A 23,869-nucleotide genomic window follows, 5' to 3' on the forward strand; every position below is an offset into this window, starting at 1 on the left:
ATTGTGCCTGTGCTCTTAGAGCCTCATCCTGCACCATTGGCTTTAGTTGCCATTGACTTCAATAAGAGGAGGATCAAGTCATTATACAATAGCTGTTCCCTCCAATGGTGCCTACAGCAGCATGACACTGATTTGAGTCACATAGAGCAAGCCATGCAACACTGCCACCACCATCAGCAAAGTGTTTTCATGCATGGATACATGTATTAATCAGGGAGAGGGAGGGGAAAAGAGGAAGCATGAGAGAATGGGAGGAAGAGAGAGGGAAAAATACTCACCTATCCTAACTACCTATTTTAAATTGTTTTAAGGAGTATTTTAATTAAACTCTAGGGTGGGTGCTCAGCACTTTCTAAAAAACAGGCCTGTTTGGAGTGTTATAGTTGGACTCCCAAAATCACTAACCACTTTTGAAAATCTTGCCCTAGGTATTTAGAAAGTTTGAAGTCATAGTTATATAATCCTTAAGTATTGTGGTGCCTATGCAGTCCAATGATAACAAGGTTCCATATTTAGTATGATCCATACATAATGGAAAGAAACACAATTTAAAATAAGTTCTTTACATTCTCAATGTATCTAGTATTCTGATTATTACAAAGTTTACATTGTTCTGCAAATGTTTTATTTTGGAATGTGCTAATATGGTCTCAGACTCTAGTCAGTAAGTTAAGGACTAGACTGTGCTCCTTGTACATATGAGCAGGGGTTGAGAACTGTGCAGGAGGCATCCTCCTCCCTCCCAATCCCTTCAGCAGCTTTCCAAGGTCATCTCACGGTAGCAGCCTGTGTCTTCCTCTGATTTTAGGGATTGCTCACTCCTGCTCCTCCTCTCCATGCCCCCACCACTTGGGTAGAAAGCCAGTGAGAAAGGGGATTGAATGTGGAGGCATGACTTGACCACACATGGAGACCAGCAAGTAGAGGCTAGCGCATCAGGTGCACATTGAGATTGCATCCATCCCCCAGCAAAAGCAGAAGCTCTGAAAAAGATTATCTGCCTCATGCGAATGCTCCCAAGTCCCCCCTGCAGAGAACTGTGGTATACATGCCATGCTCTAGACCTTAAGGAGGAATATACATACATTTTAATGTGTATAACTCAGGAGGGAGACTTTCACTTGTACATTTTATAGGATAGCAGAGAACTCTCTAAGACATTTGATGCTGTCATACACTTAAAGCTTTTAATGTTTATAGAAAATTGCCATTTATAATATTGATGGCAAATTGCCCTCAGATTGCAGGAGCAGCACCGAGAGTGCTACTATATTTTTGACACTGTTTTGACAGATTGTCTTACTCTTCACAAAAGTTAAATTTTAGCTGATATTTGAGTAGCAAGTATGCATGCTGTATTTTAAGGGAAAAAACCAAAATTGTTCTACCAGCAGCAGTATTCTTGTGATTACTTTCAGCTATGATAAAACTTGGGGTATTTACAGTGTTCCCTACGCTGAGAATGGACAGTGACACAAATACTACAATAAATATAGGTACAGCAGGTTGTCATTAACCAGTTTTTAAAGGCACTCATAAGAACGGCCATACAGGGTCATACCAATGGTCCACCTAGCCCAGTGTCCTGTCTCTGACAGTGGCCAGTGCCAGGTGCCTCTGGCAGTTGGTGGTTTAGGGACACTCTGAGTCTGGGGTAACCACTGGTGGGACCTATCCTTCATGAACATATCTAATTATTTTTTTAACCCATTGATACTTTTGGCCTTCACAACATGCCCTGGCAATGAGTTTCACAGGTTGTCGGTGCATTGTGTGAAGGAGTTTACTCACAGTACACATAAGAAATGACACGAAACAGGGCAGGTGGTTGCAAACCTGACACTTTGGTGCATGGTATAACTTGGTGCCAAAGACAAAGTCAACATAACACTCCAGAAATATGGTTCACAACAGCAGCATAGCAATGGAGTGTGACATTCTGTTTTTAAAAAGATATAATTAACTATAACTGGGTGTACTGGACCTTTAAGAATAAAGGGAGTTAGAAGACCCTGTTCTAGGTGTTGGAATGAACAAAGGCCTAGAAAAGGGCCTGGTGGTGGAAAAGAGGAAGAGGTCCAGGAAAATTAGAAGTTGGCGGAGAACCCAGGACACTGTTCCTTTAATGGCCACTAATGAGGAGCTCTATAGTGTAGGGTGGGCCGGGGCTCCCCTCACTTTCCTAACAGGCTAACCGGCAGGGTGCCTGCAAAGTGATCCCTGGCCACAAAGGGGGGGGGTGTTTAATAAGCAGCCACCCTGTTACATTAGCTTTGAGTGGAAATAAGTAATAAGGTGCATAGTTCCAAGCTTGTGAGGTGGTTGTCCCATGATTATTCAGATTGAACTCTAATTAAGCAATCAGACTGCTCTCACTCCTGCACGTTTCTGAAGTATAAGTAATGTGTAATGGAATCCTTTATAATGGAGGAGTTTTTGGGGGCTTTGTTTTTTGTTTTTTTTCCCCCTACAGAACAGCTTCACTGTAAATGTGTTTCTCTATAATCAACACTATAATATACATTTTGCAATGCACTGGAAAAAAACTGTTAGTTTTATTTTACTAAACAGAAATGTGCTATACCTAGGTTACACTCTACAGTATGTGTAGTGGTTTTGTATAGGACAATATTGCCTAGCAGCTCTTATTTGCTTCAAGGGCTTTTCTGTGTGTTCATTGTAAATCCCTCCTTTTGTCCACAGTTTATTGCTTGACTATAAAAACTCACTTTGTGTTAAAACTTGGTGTCTTATTTTATGTTGTTGATACATTTTCAAGACAAAACTCTATTTTTTGACCAATTGTTCATTTTATAAGGAAGCAAAAACAAAAAACAACCAATAGACTTTTGCCTATTTGGTGCTTGCTTTGTGTCGTTATTTAAAGGGGGCCACTTTCCAGATAAAAACTATACTTTAAAAAATCCTTACCTGTCTGACAAAAAGCACTATACATTAGAGAAATTGAATTTAGAACTCCTGCCTCTTTTCCAACACACTTGTGGTTTGTTTAGTCAGCATGGACAGTGAAAATAGACCTCTAAATTGCATCCCTAGACTCTAACGCACTAGTAGATAATTGTGTTCATGTGTTTAACAACTGTAGGAAATCTTTAAATAGCCTTGCTCTCCACCCAGCCACAAAAGAAACAAAAAACCAAACCTACCAAGTTTTCATTGACTTGAAAAAAAATTGTGAAACTATTTGTACTTACATTAGGTGTTGGAAAACTCTTTTTTCCTTACAAAACCAATTGTTGTGGTTTAAACTCATTGATCATCCTGACTGTGAACTCAGAAAGAAGAAAGAAATGTTGCCAGTCCATAGACCATTATGTCCAAGTGGGGTTTAGAGATTTTTACAATATATAAATAAAATATATATGTATAAATAAATACACACACTAATGTGTATGTACTATATAGCCAATGATCTTAAAAGGTTGAAGAGGAAGGATCGTCCAGTGCTTAGGACACTAGCCTGAGACTTGTTCAGTTCCCTGCTCCACCACAGACTTCCTGTGTTACCTTGTGAAAGTCACTGAGTCTTTCTGTGCCTCATGTCCCTACCCATAAAATATAGATAATACTTCCCTAATTTGCCAGGGTATTGTAAGGATAAATACATTATTCTGTATTGTGAGGCACTCAGATATTATGGTAATGGGGGCCTATATAAGTATATTAGAATGATCCCTTAACTTTTTATTTGATTTGATCAATGTGTGCTGGATAGCCAATTGCTTTGGAATTCAACAAAGACCCTCTTTGATCCTCTTTGTATTAGATGATACTTGATTAGTTTCAATTCTGGTCCCTATAGGTTCTTGTATTGTTCTCATTACTGCAGTATCTGAGTGTGTTCCATGAGTGTATTAAGCAGTGATTAATTTGTGCCAGAGCTTGCCAGGACTGACCCCTGGCACCTCTAGACTTGACAGTTCATAGCCCCAGCTCCTCTTGGCTTGCCGTGTCAGTTATGAAAGTAAAAAAATAGCTTGAGCCTGGCACCTAATTGCTACCTCTTTCATTACAAATTAAGTACTGGTATTAAGCAACATAATATCTGTCACATGTGGTTCATTCTCTCCTCTCTCTCATCCTTTCCCTAACAGTGAATTGTGTGTGCAGTGTAGTTTAGTTTAGTAGGCCTTTTTTTTTTTTAATGTGCGTGCTACTTTGTGTTTATGTTACAGAAAGTGAGGTTGTGTGTGCTCTGCATTTGGAGTGGAAAGTAGTGAGATTTGATTGTCCTTAATTCCTGTGGAAAATCATTCTACAGTTTTGGACTAGCCCCCAAGAAAGCTCTATCTCTTGCACAGATTAGTTTTACCCAGGAAGTTCCATTGTACTTGAGGAGCGAAATTGTTGACCATGATCGTCATCTTGGCGCTTTAGTTTGTGTTGGTGTCTTCCATTTGTAGTGGGTTCAAAAATGGGAATGCTGTGGTCAGAGTGACATGCAAAACGATTAATTTAATAGTTGTGTTTTGTAAATGGCAGAGGGGGACAATGTCAGTGTTATGGAGACCTGAGAGGGGGAGGCTGCAGTAGTCAAGAAGGGAGGTGATGAGACTTGTGTGTGTCTGGGAGAAGTGGCAAAATTGTATTCCTAAGAGATCCATCACTCTATATATAAGAGCTAAACTTTTCTAAGTAGATTCACCTGAACAGTTTGAATGTTTTTACACACACTGGACTAAGTTCTGTTCTCAGTTATTCCTAGGCAATCCCTGTCAGAACCCAGTTGCACAAGTATAACTAAGAGCAAAATTTGCCCCCAGCATCTTTTTTTTTTCTAACATTACTTTTAGAAATGGGATCAAGCTGCAAATTTCAGATCCAGGTTTTGAACATGACTCAGTGTGTAGGTGTTTAGATGTGCACTTTTGGTCTGAAAAATTATAAAGATAAGAACTCTTTGTAAAATTGTGTCTGGATCGAGGTTCAGATTTTTAACACCTCTTTATTTTGAAGATGTTTGAATCCAGGATTTTTGCTGAAGACCATCCTTGATTATCTAGAGAAGCTTCATGTATATTTCTTTCAGCCACAACCTCCTACTTCTTTATGACTGAATAGGAGATTTTCAGAAGCAACTAAATAGATTTAGGCACACAAAAGTCTTTGTTTTTCAGTGGGATTTGTGTGCCTAAACTGTCACTTGCTTCTGAAAATGAAAATTCTTCCTTAGTCTTCATTGAGCATGAACCTTAAAGGATAGATTTGAGACTTTTAGGATTTGTCCTTTTTTTGTTTTTCTTTTCCATGATTATATCTTTCATATGAGTGCCAACAGCAAATGCTAAGACACAAATAATACACTAAGAAATAGTAGCTTCTTGACCAGTCCTTATTATCATATTAAACTGACGGGCTTTTTTTTTTTGTTAAACAAATAGAGAGGAGAAAGTGTGATTTCAATTAGCAGTTATTCCACATGATAATTTTTAAACACTTCTTAATACAAAATTATGCAAAAGTTCTAAATCCTAATTAAACAATTTAAATAATTTTTTCTTTCCAGAGGCAAAATAACTGCTATTAGTATAATTAATGAAACCATAAAATTCAGGTTAACTGGAGGTGCTTTTTTTTTTTTTTTTTTTTTTTGGCCATATTTAATTTCTGAATCTTTTTTTCATATCTGAAAGTTAAAATGAGTGAAACTATGTTATTAATCACTCTTTTGTTTTAACTGATGTGCACTTTTTTATTGCTCATGCTATGCTGTGACAGAGTGCTTAATACACTTGTGTCAGGGAAGGCATATTTATTCTGACAAACCAATCAATAGGGTGCTCTTCCGCGATATAACTGATTTTACACCTCATCCATTATCTAATAAGATGTGAAGAGAGATGCCTATCTCACCAAAAGATCAGACTCATTTCTACTGAAAGCAGTGAAATGAGATCATTTGGGGAGTTACTTTCAGCATATAAAATTACCGTGGAGGGACCAAACAGAATTGTAATAAAACATAGTTGTATTACAATACATATCAATATAATACATATCAGTATTACATAAGCTGCAATATGAGGTAAGCCAAATATTGTTGCAAAGGAGGGAGGAGACTTTTTGCAATATTTCCATCTTTTTAAGATTTGTGAAACTTCCACAAAATTGAATTAGAGTGAGACGAGAGAGACTAAGGAACTGCAGCCCTCAGAGGGTATGACAATAAAAATCACATAACCTTTTCAGAGAGATGTGTATAGGGACAAAGAAATATAGAGGCCAGGCCTAGGTAAGATAAAAAGGAGAAAGAGACTCATACAGTAGGAAGTACAATTAAGCCTGGTCATGACTTTAACATTAGCTTCTAGTGATAATGAGTCTTAGTTGCTAAGATCCCCGGAATGCCTATTTGTGTGTGCTTGTGCAGTGTCCAACACATTGGGGCCCAGATCCTGATTGGGGCCTTTGGGTCCTACCATCATCAAAATGTTTATTGATAACAATACTGCAGTCTCTCACACAATGTGCCTGGCAAAGATACCTCCATCATTAAACAGTTTACTAATAACTGAATTAACGTAAGTGGTGGTTAAAGGAAAACTAAACAATTGCAAATAAAACACAAGGTAACCAAAGAGAACTGACAGACAAGATGGGGCCATAACTTTGTTTGATCTGGACAAAACAAAAACATTCCTGCCATTCTGCAGTCCCCAGAGCTCCGTGATGACTCCCATGTTACTTCTGAAGAGTAGAATCAGTCCTGTTGTCCTTGTTTTCTTTCACAATGCCTCATTCCATAAAAATGTAGTTTTTTCAGCATGATAATAAAATGTGATTTTCTATAGAATTGACAACACAAGCTCAAAAGAGTTCAAAATGGAATTGCGGAGATGGAATTTGTGACAGATAAATGTCCCAGTGTCAGGTTCTCCTGATATCCTTATTCATTAAATTTGAATGCAGCTCTGTATCTAAAAATCAAGGCTGCTTTATCAGTCTTGCTTATAATGCCAGTCAGAATAGCTAACTGCTGAGAGATCCTTCAGAGTCTGAAGGTGGGTCAAGACAGCATGGCTTCGGCACAGCATGAGAGACCCATTTTACATTATTGACTTTTCCTCTTGCTCACAAGGACATAGAAATTAATGTGGAATTGATGGGTCAAAGATTTTGACACATGTCAAGACAGATATCTTCATTTTAGAGAATAAAAATGGAACAAGGTTGATGCATATGAACCATTTTAGAGAGCAGTTACAGCTCGAGCAACACTACAGCTGAATGTGTTACCAGTCTATAAATGACATTCGGTGTGGCTCATCTCTTATTAAAAGACCTATAGAATTTAACAGGGATGAAACAACTACAATTCTAAACAATTTAATAAGATTCTATAGAAATTCCCCTAACAGCCTATACAACTGAATAGAGAATCATCTTCTTTCTATAGGGTTGTGGTTTGTTTTTTGGTTTTTTTAAACCATTCTATAGAAATTTATGAAAAGATACACTTTTCTGTTCTATGCAGTGGTTCAAATGACCTGTAGAAAGATACCTTCTGCTAAATACTATAATAGTTTTCCATAAGGGAATATGTTTGACTCACTACTGTGCATATAGATTACTTCCAATAGTAAACACTATAAAAAAAACCACACCTAAATTCAGCTTGTATCCTTTTTATATAAACAGATTTGCACTGTAAAAGAAAAACAACCATCAGTATCCAATGATGTGCCACACAGCAAAAGCTCATTTTGAATAATCATATTTATTTTATTTTCTTACTTCTATGACTAAACTGCTGGCTTTATCCCTAACTTGTTTTTGACTTGTGGATTGGTTTTTTCCCAGTTTGTGTTCTGCCGTGAATGTAAAGAAGAATACCATGATGGGGAATGCAGCACTCACCTCAGTATGCAGGGAGCCATAGCCCAGAAGGTAGGAAACCCCATAACTCATTGCATTCCTATAATTACCTTTGGCTCAGTTAAAGCAACACTTGTAGAATTGGTTCTAATTATAATTGTAAGTAAAAGCAAGCATGTTTGTATTGAATTGCTCTAGTCACTGGAACTGCTGACTTGGCTTCACCAGGGGTTTCAGACTCTTTAATTCGTACAGCCATCGAGTTCTGTCAAACATGAGGAGTCCTGCTATCAGTCGATAAAGAAATGGTCTCCCTTATGGGCTTTTGGGTTGTGTCTGTTCGATATGAACACCTTTGAAATGCTTTCTGTGAAGTCTTGCTTGCCCATCAGCTTATATTCAGCTCACCGGTTAGTAAATCAAGTGGTTCAGGGTTGAATCAGTTTTTTGCTGAACATAACAAGTGCAGTATCTGCAGACAGCCTGAAACAGTGTCTCTCAGAGGTGTGAACTCCCCTGCCCTACCACCATTAAACTCATTGAGGCTTTAACTCTCAACCTTGTGAGGACACTTTAATGTAAGTGTTAACTAATTCATTGATTATTTGAGCAGATGAGATGCGGAAGAGGATGGGAGTGGAGCAAATGGAGGAAATTAGGAATCGTTGTAGGGAAGAACTCAGATTACAAGACCACACTGCCTTTCAACCCAATAATGCTTGTGTAAGCTATAGCACACTAAAGAAAGTGGAGTTTCAGCCTATGTACACATCTCAATTGCTAAAGTAAACATATGAACCAGTTAAACTGAGGTAATTCTGTTTTCTCATATGATGTCCCAGTGTCCCAGAAACTTCTTTTCAGGTACCTGAAATGTTCCAGTTTTTCACTTCATTCATCAAAAGGTTTGGAATTCTTGAAACGACAAAATGTCCTTTCAAAATATTTTGCTATCATGAGTTAAACATGCTGTGTGTTTACCAGGAACACACAGACCAGTGAAACCAAAGTTCAGTGTGATAAACAGTGTTTGCAGTGAAGAGAATAATCAAATGAGTTTGGATGTTATCAGAGCTGTTCTTTTGCTCAAAGTGAATGTTAATGACACTTGTTCAGTGTTTTCTGAATGAATTTATTTTGATATTAACTTATTGAAAAAAAGATGTCCACTCTGAGAAACAGGTACCTGTCACTTTTAAATCAGAAGCTGGCAGTATCTACATCAACACACACTTTTTAATCCCCAAGGAAAAAAAAATTATAGTACCAAATTTCTGCTCCTTCAGTGCTCTGCTAAATTGCTGGTACTGCTTGAATACCCATTTACTTGGGGCTTTGTAGTAGTTCCAGGATGAAACAGTGTTGGACTGCTATTGCCATGGTCCTGCGAGCAGCAATCAACTCACATGCTGGCTTTCAATTCTCCCCTAAGGACAAAGGTGAAGGCTGTCATTGCTTCAGTCACACGAGAAGATAGTACTCTCTCATTATCCTTCAAGGCTGAATTTAGGCAAAGAATGGCCGTTAATTTAGGGTATCTCAATTTCTAGGTGCCCAGTGTAATACATTTAGGCCAGTGGCACTATTTGGGGGTGGGGAGCCAACACCCTCACCCCTCCTCCAGGTATTGCACTTGCTCAGAGTACCATAGGTTGTGGAGCTGGGGAGGGACAGGACAAGACTCAACCACTTTCAAGCCTTGGTCCCATATTAAATCAGTACAGCTGCTGCCAAAGTGGTCTGTAGCATCACTCCAGCTACATGGTCACAACATCACTGAAATTTGACCCAGCCATCCCTCCATACAAACAGAGTAGTATCTGGACAAATTTCAGTGAGGCTTGGTCTACACTTACCTCGGCGATTTGGCGGCAGTTAACGGGAGTTACGCAAAGTATGCAAAGAACTTGCGTAACTCCCATCGACTTCTGTGCTTCTCTTCTGAGCGCCGTCTTCACTGCACTGCACCAATGGGAACCACGTTCCCATTGATGCAGCGCTACACCACTTGAGGAGGTGGTTTTAATATGTTGGCTTCTGGATCAACTGAGTGGGTCTTCACTGACCGCTCAGTCGATCCAGATAAGTCGATCTGACGGCAGCGATTTTGCCGCCATTAATGTAGACATAGCCTGAATGGCATTGTAACCTGGTGCATGGGGTCCCAATGCCACTAAAATCTGGCCCAGCCCCCCATCCATCCAGATGAAGGGGTGTCCAAGGCAAATGGTGTTGCGACCTGATACATGGGAAGTCTGTTCCTTTATGTTGGCAGAGCACAGGGGAGTCTACCAACAACTCGATTGCTGGCGGCACTGGCTCAGGTGCTATGTGGGTAAGAGAGATGGAAGACTCCCTCCCTGAGGGATATTTGGGGTCCCTTCTGGGGGGCAATGGGAAAGGGTCATGAGCAGGGATCAAAACAGGGCTGGAATTTGCCCTCCCCTTTCCCCCCGAGAAGTATCTGAATTGATGCTACTCATTTAGGGCTAGATTTTTTTAAGTATTTAGTTGCCTACAGATGCAGATGGGTACCTAGTGGGATTTGTCAAAAGTGCCTAAGTGCCTAACTCCTATTAGGGACGGATTTTTCAGAGATACTGAGAACCCCTGGCTCCCATTTACTTCAACTACAGTTGTGGGTGCTCTTCACATATGAAAATCAGGCAGTAGGTGTATCAAGTCTGGCCAGAGCCGTCCCTAGGGTACAGAAAATTGGGGCGACTGCCCCAAGCCCCACGCTTTGGGGGGGCCCCGCGTTCCATGCAGGGACCAGGTGGGAGGCAGGTGGCTGCTGCCATGCAGGTGGCAGCTGCCCTTGATGTTCATTGTAATCTGATTTCACCTGTATAAAAATGTTAAGGGGAGCTCACACAGTGTGATAAGTCCCTGACCCCACAACCCCCTAGGCATGGCCTGGCTGCAGCCCGCCTCCCAGCTACGTGCTGAGACCCAGCGGGAAATGGGCGACTGCCACCAGGGTCCCAGCTTTGTGCCAGGACCGGGTGGGAGGCAGGCGGCTACAGTCCTCCCGTCTGGGAGCGGTGACAGGGTGGGAAGGCGGGTGGCTGCCGCCAGGGCCCAGCTTCAAGCCAGGACCAGGCAGGAGGCGGGCAGCTGCTACCATGCAGGCTGCAGCTACCCCTGATGTTCATGTTTCACCTGTATAAAAATGTTAAGGTGGGCCCACACAGTGTGATTTAGCCCCGAATCCCCCTAGGGACAGCCCTGAGTCTGGCACACAATACTTATGGCAATATTTGAAAAAATTGGCCTTAATGTGCTACTTTTGTTTGTTTGTTGCATTTTCTAATACACTGCCCCTGGCAACTGTTGGGAGGGGTGTACTAGAAATTCCTAAAATAGATATTGTGCCCCATGAAAATAAATCCGGCTTGCAGTAGAATTCTTGTAACAGTATGCACTGACTGTAGCCATTTGGAGGCCTGATCTTAAAAAGGGCTGAGTGCCTTCAACTTACACTGGATATATTGGATCCCAGGGCACTCAGCATCTCCCACCGGGTGTTAAGTACCTCATAGGGTCAGACCCAAAACAGGGAGCAGCCTTAAGTCTGGGCCTCCTCTACCCTTCTCATTATTGTTTGGGATGATTAAGCTTAGATAGTGCAGCACTGTCTGGAATCCTTTTACCTGAATGGGAAGATCATAGATCTCTGCCTCTGCGGCTCAGGCAATGGTGAGCTACTGGTATTCAGGTGATGTACCACCAAATGGCATATTTAGCAGTACTTGTATGAGGGGGAAATGAGGTGCTTGCCTCCAGGGAAGGTGGCGGAGCACACATTCTAGTAGGCCATTGTCTGCATGAAAATTATTCTCTCCCCATGATAATATTGGTCCAAATATCTTCCCACCACCACCTGTGCCTAAACAGGAACTAGTCCTCTCCACCACCACACACATCCTTTCAATTATTATTATCATCTTCATCATCATAGCACTTAGGAACCCTAGTCATAGACAACAGATGGGAGAATACAAGGAAACAATTAGACAATATTGATCAGCGTGATAGGCAGTGGTCTCAACACACAAACAGCTTAACCATTGTTAGGTTTTGGTTTTTGTAGGTCTCGCTGGGAGAGTTTTAGGGAGTGTTTTAAAGAAAGATAATGAGTTAGTTTTGCAGATGCTTTTGAGGTTCTCCTCCCAAGAGTAAGAAGCAACATGGGAGAAAGTACAAAGGTGTTTGAAAATTTAACAGGTGTGCAATGAAGGCTGACGTTGTGGGCCAATCAGAGACAGGAGTCAATCTCTTGATAGTGAATTAGAGCTGTTAAATAGGGTTAGGGTGAGGATAGTCTGAAGGGCCTTGAAAGTGAAGGCGAGTAGCTTATGCTTGATGCGATAGGGAAGGAGGAGGAGTCAGTAGAAAGATGCAGGAGGGGTGGCACAGTCAGAGTTACAGGCTAGGAGAATGATCTTTTCAGCAATGTTTTGAATAGATCTGAGCAGGGCAAGATTGCATTTGTCAAGGCCAGAGAAAAGGACGTTGCAGTAATGAAGACATGAGGTAATGAGAACCTGGACGAGAGTTCTAGCTGTGTGGATGGATAGGAGAAGCTGCATCTTAGAAATGTTATGCAGAAAGAATCTGAGCGAGCTAGACATAGTGTGGATGTGAGGATCTAGAGAATAGTCTGAGTCGAAGATGACTCTAAGGTTACGGAGCTAACCGATGTGTAGAGAAGCGTTGTTGTCTGCATTGATGTAGAGAGGAGCTGATGGGGTCAGCTCGTAGAGATGCGGGTAGATTAAGGGTTACGTTTTAGCCAGACTGATCTTGAGCTGATAGCTAGACTTCCACAGGGAGATGTGAGAGAGAGATGCTGAGACTTTAGTTTGGACAGAAGTAGACAGGTCTGGAAAAGAGAGAATGTTTTCTTGTATTATCCCACAACACTATTATATTATTTGTGTTATTTATTTGATAAGCTTCGATGGCATGCTCTGTGCAGTATAATACACTAATATAAAGACAGTCGCTGCTCCAAGGAGCTTATTTTCCCCCCACTTTGCACATAACTTCATTAATATTTTTTCAGATTCTTCAACGCCTCTTCGGCTTCCTTTTTCTTTTGTTTTAATTGATTAATTGCGTTGGGAGGGAGGCAGGTTTGGGGTTTTTTTCCCTCGAGTGTCACTTTTCAAGTTGTCATCACATCACAGGAGGTAGGGCCCTGATGATGCATGGAACTCTGCCTGGGCACAAGAATCTGCTCACATGGAGCTCTTTGCCGGGTCATAGCCTCAGACTGCCTGGTGCTGGGTGTTGTGGGATAATTGTAAATTACTATCAAATCAGCGTTGGCACTGTCGCGTTTGGGAAGAGAGGACAGGCAGTAAATTGTGTGGCCTTTTTTGTGGCCAGATAATCACATTGCACACAAGGCCCAGGACACTACTGTGTAATTTTTCTTATTTAAGGGAGAATGCATGAGAGGTGGAAGTAAAAGTGCAGAGGACAAGACAGATGTAGGGCAAAGGATAACAATCAAATACATGGGAGTCCCAGATGAGAGATCTTTTAATAGCAGGAGAGTTAATGAAATATAATTCATTTTGAATGGTTCCACATCCCTGAAATTTTCCATTTTGCCAAATTTCAGGAGATTATACTTCTTCCAGAGGCAGGCATGCAAAAATTCCAATATGGGGGGAAGGCAAAATTACTTTATAGAGCTTTGATATCCCTAAATTTTATGAATATACATTGGCTTAAGAGTAGTGTCATTTTAATATCTGCTGTATCTCGTCAGAGAACTGTTATGCATATTTGCTCATGCAGGCAATGGACTTGATGATCTCCTTTATCTTTTTTTATCTCTAATTTTCATAATCCTGTACAATGTTCTTTGATCCACATTGAGTTTAATGTAAAGGAATCTAAGATGATGTAATTCACACCTTGTTCCAGCCCCTTTAACGTATCTTAGTTATACTAACTCAGACACAGACTCCCACTTTCCGTCCTCTTATATATCATTTCTGAATGTGGCTCAATGAGCCTGAGTATACGACAGTCAAAAGGATTGTAATTTACATACTAAAAGGATAGAAGAGAATGGTGTAGAAGAAGAGTACAAATTTGGTTGAATTAATGTAATAATGTTAATGTAATATACTTAGACTTTTGTAAGGCATTTGACTTGGTACCAGACAACATTTTGATGAAGATACAAAATTAGCATGGTACATAGTAAATCGATTAAAAACTGACAGGTATCAAAATGCAATGAAATTATCTTCAAGCCACTATTTCTAGTAAGGTGTCTCAGGGGTTGGTTCTCGGCCCTATGCTATTTTTTTAAAAATTAATATTTTTATCCATGATCTCGGGGAAAAAAGATAAAATCATTTCTGATAAAGTTTGCAGATGACACAGAGATTGGGGGGGAAGAGTAGATAGTAAGAAGACGTATCACTGAGAGTGATCTGGAACGCTTGGTAAGCTGGATACAGGCAAATAAATGCAGACTTAATGTAAAGTCATACACTTAGGATGGCCTACATATTTTGTTCCTTACAGGATGGGGGACTCTGTCCTAGGAAGCAGTGACTCTGAAAAAGATTCGGGTCGTGGTGGATTATCAGCTGAACATGAGCTCCCAGGGTGACACCGTGGCCAAAAGGGCGAATGCAGTCCTTACACGTATAAACAAGGGAATCTCTAGTAGAAATAGGGAGGTTGTATTACCTCTGTATTTGGCACTGGAGCAACCACTACTGGAATACTGTGTCCAGTTCTGGTGACCACAATTCAAGAAGGATGTTCATAAACTGGAGAGGGTTCAGAAACAAGCCATGAGAATGATCAAAGGATTAGAAAACATACCTTCTAGTGCTAACCTCCAGGAGATCAGTCTGTTTAGTTTAACAAAGAGAAGGTTGGGGTGACTTGATCACACTCTATAGATAGCCACATGGAGAACAGAAATTTGATAATAGAGAATTCTTCAATCTAGCAGACAAAGGAATAATAAAATACAATGGCTGGAAATTGAATCTCGACAAATTCAGACTAGGAATAAAGTACCTATTTAACAGTGAGGGTAATTAACCATGGGAACAATTTACCAAGATTCCTGGTAGATTCTTCATCACTGGAAAACTTTAAATCAAGATTTTTTTCAAAAAAATATACTCTAGTTCAAACCAGAATTAATTCAGGAAAATGCTGTACTTATGTTAAATGGAGGTCAGATTAGATGATCACAATAGTCCTTTTTTACTTTATAATCTGTGAATCTATTCCTGTATACATACTTCATAATAGCTATTATGGTATAATTTAGCTATTTCTGAATAAATCTCTCATGTAGACACTCCATTCCAAAATAAAGTGACTTTATTCTGGAATGATTATTCAGCTCACAAACTGGAGTAAATATTCCTGAATAAAGTCACTTTTATTTCAGGACATTGTCCACATGGAGAGGTATTCTGGAATATCTGATTCTGCAATAGCTGTGCCAGTCAATTTCCCATGGAAACAAAGCCTTTAGATTATGGTAATTCATTTAGACTGATTGAATTTAACTTTTTCACTTCAGCCAACTATCAGTTCTTCTTCAAGTAGATCCTGACGTGTATTCCACATAGGCGTGTGCCGGAGCCAGAGCAGTATCCACAGAGGGGCAGCGCTTCCACCTCCTGCCTTTAGCCCCTCCCCTGGCTATACTGTCAAACCGAATCACCTCAGTTCCTTCTCCCCGCCTCTTGGCTGGAGCAGGAGCTCTGTGCAGTTGTTGCTTCACAACCTCACAATTTATCTCTTAGCCTAGTTTTTAAATTTTATTGTACATAGTTAGTTAGTTATAGCACTTAGTACAGTGATAGTGGTAATGCTCCCCAGCGATGCTCTCACCGGGATTCAAGAATTGCCCTTTGTATGGAGTGGCGATTCCTAACATATGGTGCTTGTTCTGTCTTGGTGAAGTCCACCATAAGGAGTGCTGTTTGATCTGTAGCTCGTTCAAGAAGAGGACTCAGGTGGCGCTGGACCTTCACCTTAAGCAGCACCTGGTTGAGCAGGCCATGAGGCCTGACCCAGTACCAAGCCTTCCTCGAGTCACAGATCGCCCTCTGACTCGAAAAGTGCTGTGGCCTCCTGTTCTGAAGCAAGGGCCTCTCTGAAGATGCACAGGAATTGTTCTCCATCATCGGCACCGAAGAAGAGGTGGCTTAAGACCTATCAGGAGCACTCCAGGTTCAGGGTGATTCTTCTGTCTCACCTAAGAAGAACGTGGACCAGCACAGTGTCGACTCTGGTGCACGCATCTCTCAGTATCCCTCAGTACGTACAGGGTAGGGAGGGCAGACACCTTGTACTGTCCACTCTGGTTCTGGCCTCTGTGCATCTGTCGAGTCCAGTACTGATAGGAACAATGCCAGTACCAATAGCGTCAGTGGTGTCAACTTAGCAGACTGCAGTGGACCTTTTCTGCCTTTTGGTTCCATCCTTGCCACTGGTCCAAGACTTTGCAAGGCTTGCCCCTGTGATGGCCTCTAAGTTGGAGTGTGCCACTGAAGTCTCAGCACCATCCCATGAAGCACCCCTTCCTGGGTTAGTATGGACATGGTACCAGAGACAGTACAAGGATCACGGGCGCTGATCCGACCTTGTTCTGGGCTATGGATGAGTTGGATCGCCTGTTGGCTCCCACTGGAGTCACCCCTTCCATGTATCCGAGGTCCCAGGACTCCTCTGCTTCAGAGTCAGGCTCCTCATCCTCCTGCTCCAGTTCACCTGAGGGGGTCGGTAGGCCATCGGTGGACCAGTATGGCTACCAAGGTTGGCAGGCACTTGAGACTGGGATGAAGGCCCCTGGCCTGGTGCCTACTCACCACAAATGCCTTACCCATATCAGTGGCTGCCTTGAACTCAGTGGGAAGCCCCTCGTTCCCAGAGGTCTCACTCATTGTCCAAGTCAAAAGCAAGATGACCTGTTCATGTGGCATTGGGGGTTGCGGACCATTCTCAAGTCCAGACACCTTCCTGTGGAGCTACCAGAGTTTCTCTGTCTGGATACACTGCCTCAGGAGTTGGATCTGCCTACTGGTCCAGCCAACAGCCTCATCCCCAGATGATGCGGTGTTGCCTGTTTCATCTTCCCCTTCCATCCCAGAGGACTTCAAGGCATACCAGGACCTACTATATCAGGCCTTTTCCCTAGGTATTCAGGCGGAGTTTCTCCAGGAGAATATTCATAAACTCATGGACATTCTCTAGCCCTCTGTCCCTGGGAGAGTGGCTCTCTTGATTAATGAGGTGCTCCTCGAGTCTGCAAGGGCTCTTTGGGGTCCACCAGTGTTGGGACTGCCAGTGGCCAAGCACTTGGAGAAGTGCTATTTTGTGCCAGTATAGGGCTATGAATGGTTTTATTCCTACCTGGCCCCGAACTCCATGGTGGACACAATGGTGAATGACAGGGCCCAGCGGCAGGTTCAAATCCTCCCCCAATGATAGAGACTCAAAGCACCTAGACCTTTCGGGCAGGAAGATATACACCTCAATATCACTACGGATGAAGATTATGAACCAGCAAGCTATGCTGGCTAAATATGACTTCCTCAATTGGTTGGCTCTGGCCAAATTTCAGGAACAATTGCCTGAGGCTTCCCAGGATGAGTTTCAGGTGTTTTTTGCTGATGGTTGCTTGGTGACTAAAATGTCTCTGCAATCAGCCCTTGATGTGGCGGTCACTTCAGCCACAGCCATGATGTTGGCAAATACAATGAGGATGACTTCCTGGCTCCAGAGCTTGGGAATTGTGCTGGATGTCCAACAAGTCATTAAGGACTTGCTGTTCGATGGCTGAACTTTGTTTTCAGACAAGATTAATGAAATCCACATTCCTTTAAGGATTCAACGGCTACCTTGAGGTCTATAGAGGTGTATACACCATCCATGCAGAGATGCCATCATGGGACACAGCAACAGCAGCTATTCGGATCACAGCACCCCTTTGTGAAGCACTTCCCCCCTGAAACAGCAAAACTACCCTAGGAAGAGGGATAAGTCTCACAAGAAGAAGCACTCAGGCTTGGGGCCTGGCCACTCTGTGCACCCTCCTTCAATGCCTGCAAAGCACCTCTTTGGACTCATTGGTCCAGAGTGCCCTGTTCATTATCCTTCCTCCCTCATCATCGCCCTGTTCTTTTGGGGACAGACTGGCCTGCTTTTGCAATGCCTGGGTCTCGATAACGACCAACATCTGGATCCTAGACACAGTCAGATTGGGTTCTGCCATCCAGTTCCCCTTCATTTCCTCTTCCGGAACCCCTCTCATGAGACACTGCTCTTCAAGCAGGTCATCTCTCTGCTAGCATTGGGAGTGGTGGAAATGGTTCTGTGAGAACACCGGGTTGTGGGTTCTTCTCCCAGTATTTCCTGATACTGAAATCCTGGGGCGGAGTGAGGCTTATCTTCGGCCTCCGTGGACTCAACAAGTTCATCGAACATGTGAGGTTCTGCATGGTCACTTTATCAGCTATCCTCTCTGCTTTGTCTCACTATGACTGGTTCACTGCTCTGGAATATTAAGATGCCTACTTCCATGCAGCCATTCTACCGAGTCATGGGAAGTATCTTCACTTCATGGTAGGAGACCACCACTTTCAATACATCATTCTCCCATTCAGCCTCTCTTTTGCCCACCAGAAATTCACCAAATGCATGGCTGTGGTCATGGTGTACATTAGGAGGAAGGGAATCCATATTTTCCCCTACCTCAATGACTGGTTGCTGAAGAGCGGCTCAGAGGAGATGCTCACCCATGTCAACACCATGCTACACTTATTCAACCATTTGGGACTCCTTCTAAACACCAAGAAGTTGACTTTGGCCCCAACTCAGCAAATAGAATTCATTAGCCCTGTTGGATTCCATGAAGTTGAGGGTGTTACTGCCAACCAACTGCTTCCAAGTGATTCAATAGCTGCTCCTCAGTTTGCAGTCACAACCATCCATGACAGTATGCATGTGTCTGAGCCTGTTGGACCACATGTCTTCTTGCACCCAGGTGGTCCAACTCACCAGGTTGTGCCTTTGCCCTCTTCAGATGTGGCTCAGCACAGTTTACCGCTCCACCCTGCATTCTTTGGACAGCTTGATTCACCTTCCTCCATTACTCCCGGAATCCTTGAACTGGTGGGAGTCCCCAAGCAATATGTGACAAGGGGTCTCCTTTGCTCAGCCCTCTTTGACCAAGTCATTGGTTATCGATGCATCCTGTCTGGGTTGGGAAGCTCATCTGGACTTGTTGAGGGTGCAGGGTCTGTGGTCAGAAGAGGAGGCTTTGCTCCACATCAACGTGCTGGAGCTTCAGACCATCCACAACAAATGTTGTGCCTTCGGGGACCATATCGGGCATGCAGTGGTTCACATACTCACAGACAATACCACCGTAATGTACTGTGTGAAGAAACAAGGGGGAGCTCACTCCAGATCACTCTCCCTGGACATGATTAACTTGTGGCAGTTTTGCATTGAAGAGGACATCACCCTAATAGCTGTCCACTTACCAGGGGTCCAGAACTGTCTTGTGGGTCATCTCAGCAGGGCTTTTTCCCCAAGCCATGAGTGGTCTTTGAAGACGGAGGTCCTTCTGATGATGTTTGCAATATGGGGCCTCCCCACAACCTTTTTGCGACGAGGGAAAACAGAAAGTGTTGCCTATTCTGCTCTCAGGAGGGGCTCAGCCTGGGCTCCCTCTCTGATGCTTTCCACTGCAGCTGGCAGTTGACTCTGCTCTATGCATTCCCTCCTATCCCAGTCCTTCCCCAGGTCATTGCCAAGCTCAAAGCAGATCAACCCAGACTCATCCTGATTGCTCCAGCATGGCCAAGGCAGCACTGGTTCTAGGACTTCCTTGCTCTGTCGGTTCAGCATCTCATGCCACTTCCTTTCCTTCCCAACCTTCTCACACATGACCGCATCCACACCATGCATCAGGCAACCAGCTCACTGCACCTAGCAGCATGGCTGCTGCATGGCTCAACAAGGAGGAGGAAGGGTGGTGCTTGGAGGCTCTCCAAAAGGTCCTACTTAACAGTAGGAAGTCTTCCACCAGAATGGCCTACTTGGCAAAGTAGAAGAGGTTTTCCATTTGATCCTTGGCCCATGAGACCCATCCAACAGAGGCTTCCATCTAGGACATCTTAAAGTACCTGCTACACCTTCAGGAATCAGGCATAGCACTCAGTTCCCTGAGAGTGCACTTGGCAGCAATATTGGCATTTCATCCACCTATCCAAGGGAAACTGGTTTTCTCTAGCGCCATGGTGATGAGATTTCTGAAAGGAATTCTCCACCTGCATCTTCCAGTCTAACAGGTGGTCCCTTCTGGGACCTGAACACGGTTTTAGTGGCTCTAATGTGGCCTCCATTTGCATCCCCATTTGCTTTCTGTCTGCTGTCCCTCCTGTCTCAGAAAGCTACATTCTTGATAGCCATTACCTATGCCAGGAGGGTGCGTACCAGAGGAGTCCTGACGGCTGGGCCTCCTTGTACACAGTTCTTCAGGGACAAGGTTATGCCTCAGCCATATCCAAAGTTTGCATCCAAGGTTGTCCCTCAGTTTCATTTGATCCAGGTTGTGTATTAACCTGTATTTTTCCCCAAGCCACATTCCTTCCCAGAGGAGCAATGCCTCCATACGCTAGATGTTAGATATTGTCTAGCCTTCTATCTGAACAGGACTGAACAGTTTCGTGCTTCGCCTCTCCAGTTCATATCATATGTGGACTGCATGAAGGGTCAAGCAGTCTCTGTGCAGACCACATCTAGATGGATAACATCTTGCATCAAGACTGAGCATGAGATACCATTGGCTATGCCTCCTCAGCAGATATGGGCACATTCTACAAGAGCACAGGCAATGTCATTGGCATTCCTCAATAACATTTCCATATTGGACATATTTTAGGGTGGCCACACGGTCAGCCATGCGTACCTTTATGGACTATTACATGACCACTGCTTCTTCCAGAGCAGACACTAATGTTGTCTTGAAGAGCAGTCCTGGAAACCTTATTCAGCTAGACTCTGAGCCCCACCTCCAGATGGAGGTACTGCTCACTAGTCATCTACTTGGAATACGCGTCTGCATCTACTCAAAAAAGAAGAAACGGTTACTGTAACTGTGGTTCTTTGAGATGTGATGCAGACGTATTCCACAACCCACCTTCTATCCCCTCAGTGTTCCCCTGGACATTTGGTGCGAAGGAACGGAGGGGGGTCGGGACTACAGGCATGAGGCGCAAGTGCCACCCCTCTACGAGTAGTGCTAGGCAAAGTCTCCAGCTCTAGCACGCGGGCACACCTCCCCCCTTCCTTGGGATGCGTGTCTGCATCACCTCTCGAAAAACTGCAGTTACAGTAAGTAACCGTTTCTTTTTTTCTTTTGAAAACTGAGGGGCAGGGAGGAAGAGAGCAGCAGTACTGTATTTTCTCCACAAGGTGGTGGTATACTACTGACAAAATGGTTTCTTTATCTTTTTGCGATACGCAATATAGGATGGCGTGATGGCTATTATACCCCCAAACAAACAAACAAAAAGTATGTCAACTTTTACATTGTCTTCATCCCATCTGGTTCATGGAAAAACAAAGGAGTTTAAAAAAAAACAAGCAGTATTATTTTTTTGACAGTGTGAGTAGTATGTTGGGGGGATTTTCCCTTCCAATGCTACTGTGCAATAAAACATTCATGTGCACTACATATGAAACACTTTTATAAGGATTATTTGGAATGAAATACATATGGTGAGCCCATGTGGCTTACTGACGATAGTTTGCAGATTCATATTTACCTGTCTTTGCTTTCTCATTTTGGTTCTGTTTGGCACTTTCCCCATTAGGTACAAAGTCCTGTGAAGCAAGGTTACCTTTCTAATATATTAATATTTATTAGGGTACTGTCCTGTGAAAGAGAGTGTTTATTTTTGGTCTTTTGTTTCCATGTGGATTAATACAGTGATGGTATTAAGTTTTCAGAGATAGGGCAAGAATCACCTGGTACTGCTCCAGTCCTTCAGTCCCCCTCCTATTTGCGAGTACTACTGCTCTAACTCCTCTCAATAAGGGCCTTTTCCATAGTTGTCTGGCTTTAAAACATATTTTATTATCAACACTCCCATCATAAAACTTTGGGGTCACCCAGACATGGTCAGCAGTTGCCAAGCCGTTAGTCATTCATTGTGCTCTAATGGCTGGCCATTGCTTGTTTGTAACATTTTAAAAGTGCATATTTCATCATGCTGCAGAATACAGACTTGAAAATTAGACTTAAAAATGTATTTTCAAACAGCACGTGGGTATTTACACAGATTTTCTCCTTATCAAGTACACATTGTCCAAAGCTTAATGGCAATACCTATTTATGAGTTATGAATAATCTTTATCACATGCCTTTGACTACTTTCCGTGCCTGAGCCCGACCATCTTTTTCTCCTCCGTAGCATGGTGGAGCTATAGCTCCATGGTGGAGGTATAGCTGCCTAGCAGGGCAACCTACTGCAAATGTACCTTCAAAACATTTTTCAAACTTTGCCCTTTTTTGTAACCTTGTTCATTTGCCAGTTAACCTATGGCTCTCACCACACCCATTGTGGTATCTGCCCTTCTTCCTCCTTTCCCTCCCTCCCCCACCCGCTCCGTTTTCCCTTCCTTGTTACCCTTACCCCTCTACAGTTCTCACCAGTTCTACCTACTCCTCTTCTCCACTCCACTCTGATCCCCCCCACCAACCTTCCATCAGCATAAATCTAGGCCCTGTATTCGGATCCTCTGATGCTTGCTTGGGAGGAGAAATGGTGGCGGGGATCCAGCACTGGGAGGATAAGGATGAGATAGCTTTAAATTCTAGTATCTCAAGGGTTTCCAGGTGCTGGGCAGCTGGAAATCTCCCCTTTCCAACAGAATGGAGCTCCCATTTTGAGTCCTGATTGATCATGAGATATTAGATCTTAAACATGTTACTGGTGCAGAACTGAAATTTTCCCATCGTGGGCCCCAGAGTAGCATAATTTAAGGGAGAAGATGAAAATGTGTCCCTGGCGACTTCAGTTGACAACTTGTCTTTTTAAAAATATTACAGGTGTTTGAAGCTGTTCAGAAGTTTGAAATGTGAGTAGTCCTGTTAAATGGATTAGTGGGTAGAGCGCTGGTGAGGTAGTGAAAGGCATGTGATAAAGGCTATTCATAACATATACAAATAGATTGCCACCACGCTTTGGACAGGTGTGTTCTTGCTCACTTACCTAAGGAAAAAAATCTCTGTGTAAATAGCCACATGCTGTTTGAAAATACATTTCTAAGTCTATTTTTCAGGGCTGTATTCTGCACCATGGCAAAATATACACTTTTTAAATGTTGCAAGCAGGCAGTGGCCAGCCATTAAAGCACAATAAATTACTAATCATAGAATCATAGAATATTAGAGTTGGAAGGGACCTCAGGAGGTCATCTAGTCCAACCCCCTGCTCAAAGCAGGACTAACCTCAACTATATCATCCCAACCAGGGCTTTGTCAAGCCTCAGCTTAAAAACCTCTAAGGATGGAGATTCCACCACCTCCCTAGGTAACCCATTCCAGTGCTTCACCACCCTCCTAGTAAAAAACTTTTTCCTAATGTCCAACCTAGACCTCCCGCCCTGCAACTTGAGAACGTTGCTCCTTGTTCTGTCATCTGCCACCACCGAGAACAGCCTAGCCCCATCCTCCCTGGAACCCCCTTTCAGGTAGTTAAAGGCCGCTATCAAATCCCCCTCACCCTTCTCTTTTGCAGACTAAACAAGCCCAGTTCCCTCAGCCTCTCCTCATAAGTCCTGTGCTCCAGCCCCCTAATCATTTTGGTTGCCCTCCGCTGCACTCTCTCTAACTTGTCCACATCCTTTTTGTAGTGGGGGGCCCAAAACTGGACACAATATTCTAAATGCGGCCTCACCAATGCCGAATAGAGGGGAATAATCACTTCCCGTGACCTGCTGGCAATGCCCCTCCTAA

The 23,869-nt window shown here is 43.0% G+C and overlaps 1 protein-coding gene across 4 annotated transcripts in view; it reads left to right on the forward strand.

The window, feature by feature from the left end:
* Nucleotides 1–23,869, forward strand: part of PRKN (parkin RBR E3 ubiquitin protein ligase) — a 1,182,603-nt gene that overhangs the window by 1,137,776 nt on the left and 20,958 nt on the right. For all 4 annotated transcript variants that reach the window (XM_067560808.1, XM_067560804.1, XM_067560805.1 and 1 more), the window contains one exon: nucleotides 7,822–7,908. In XM_067560808.1, coding sequence (XP_067416909.1) covers nucleotides 7,822–7,908 — 87 coding nt within the window. The remainder of the gene's footprint in view (nucleotides 1–7,821; nucleotides 7,909–23,869) is intronic.

Source organism: Emydura macquarii, unplaced genomic scaffold (genome assembly GCF_026122565.2).
Source record: "Emydura macquarii macquarii isolate MOO-44397 ecotype Brisbane River unplaced genomic scaffold, CSIRO-AGI_Emac_v2 contig_2308, whole genome shotgun sequence".
Taxonomy (NCBI): domain Eukaryota; kingdom Metazoa; phylum Chordata; order Testudines; family Chelidae; genus Emydura; species Emydura macquarii.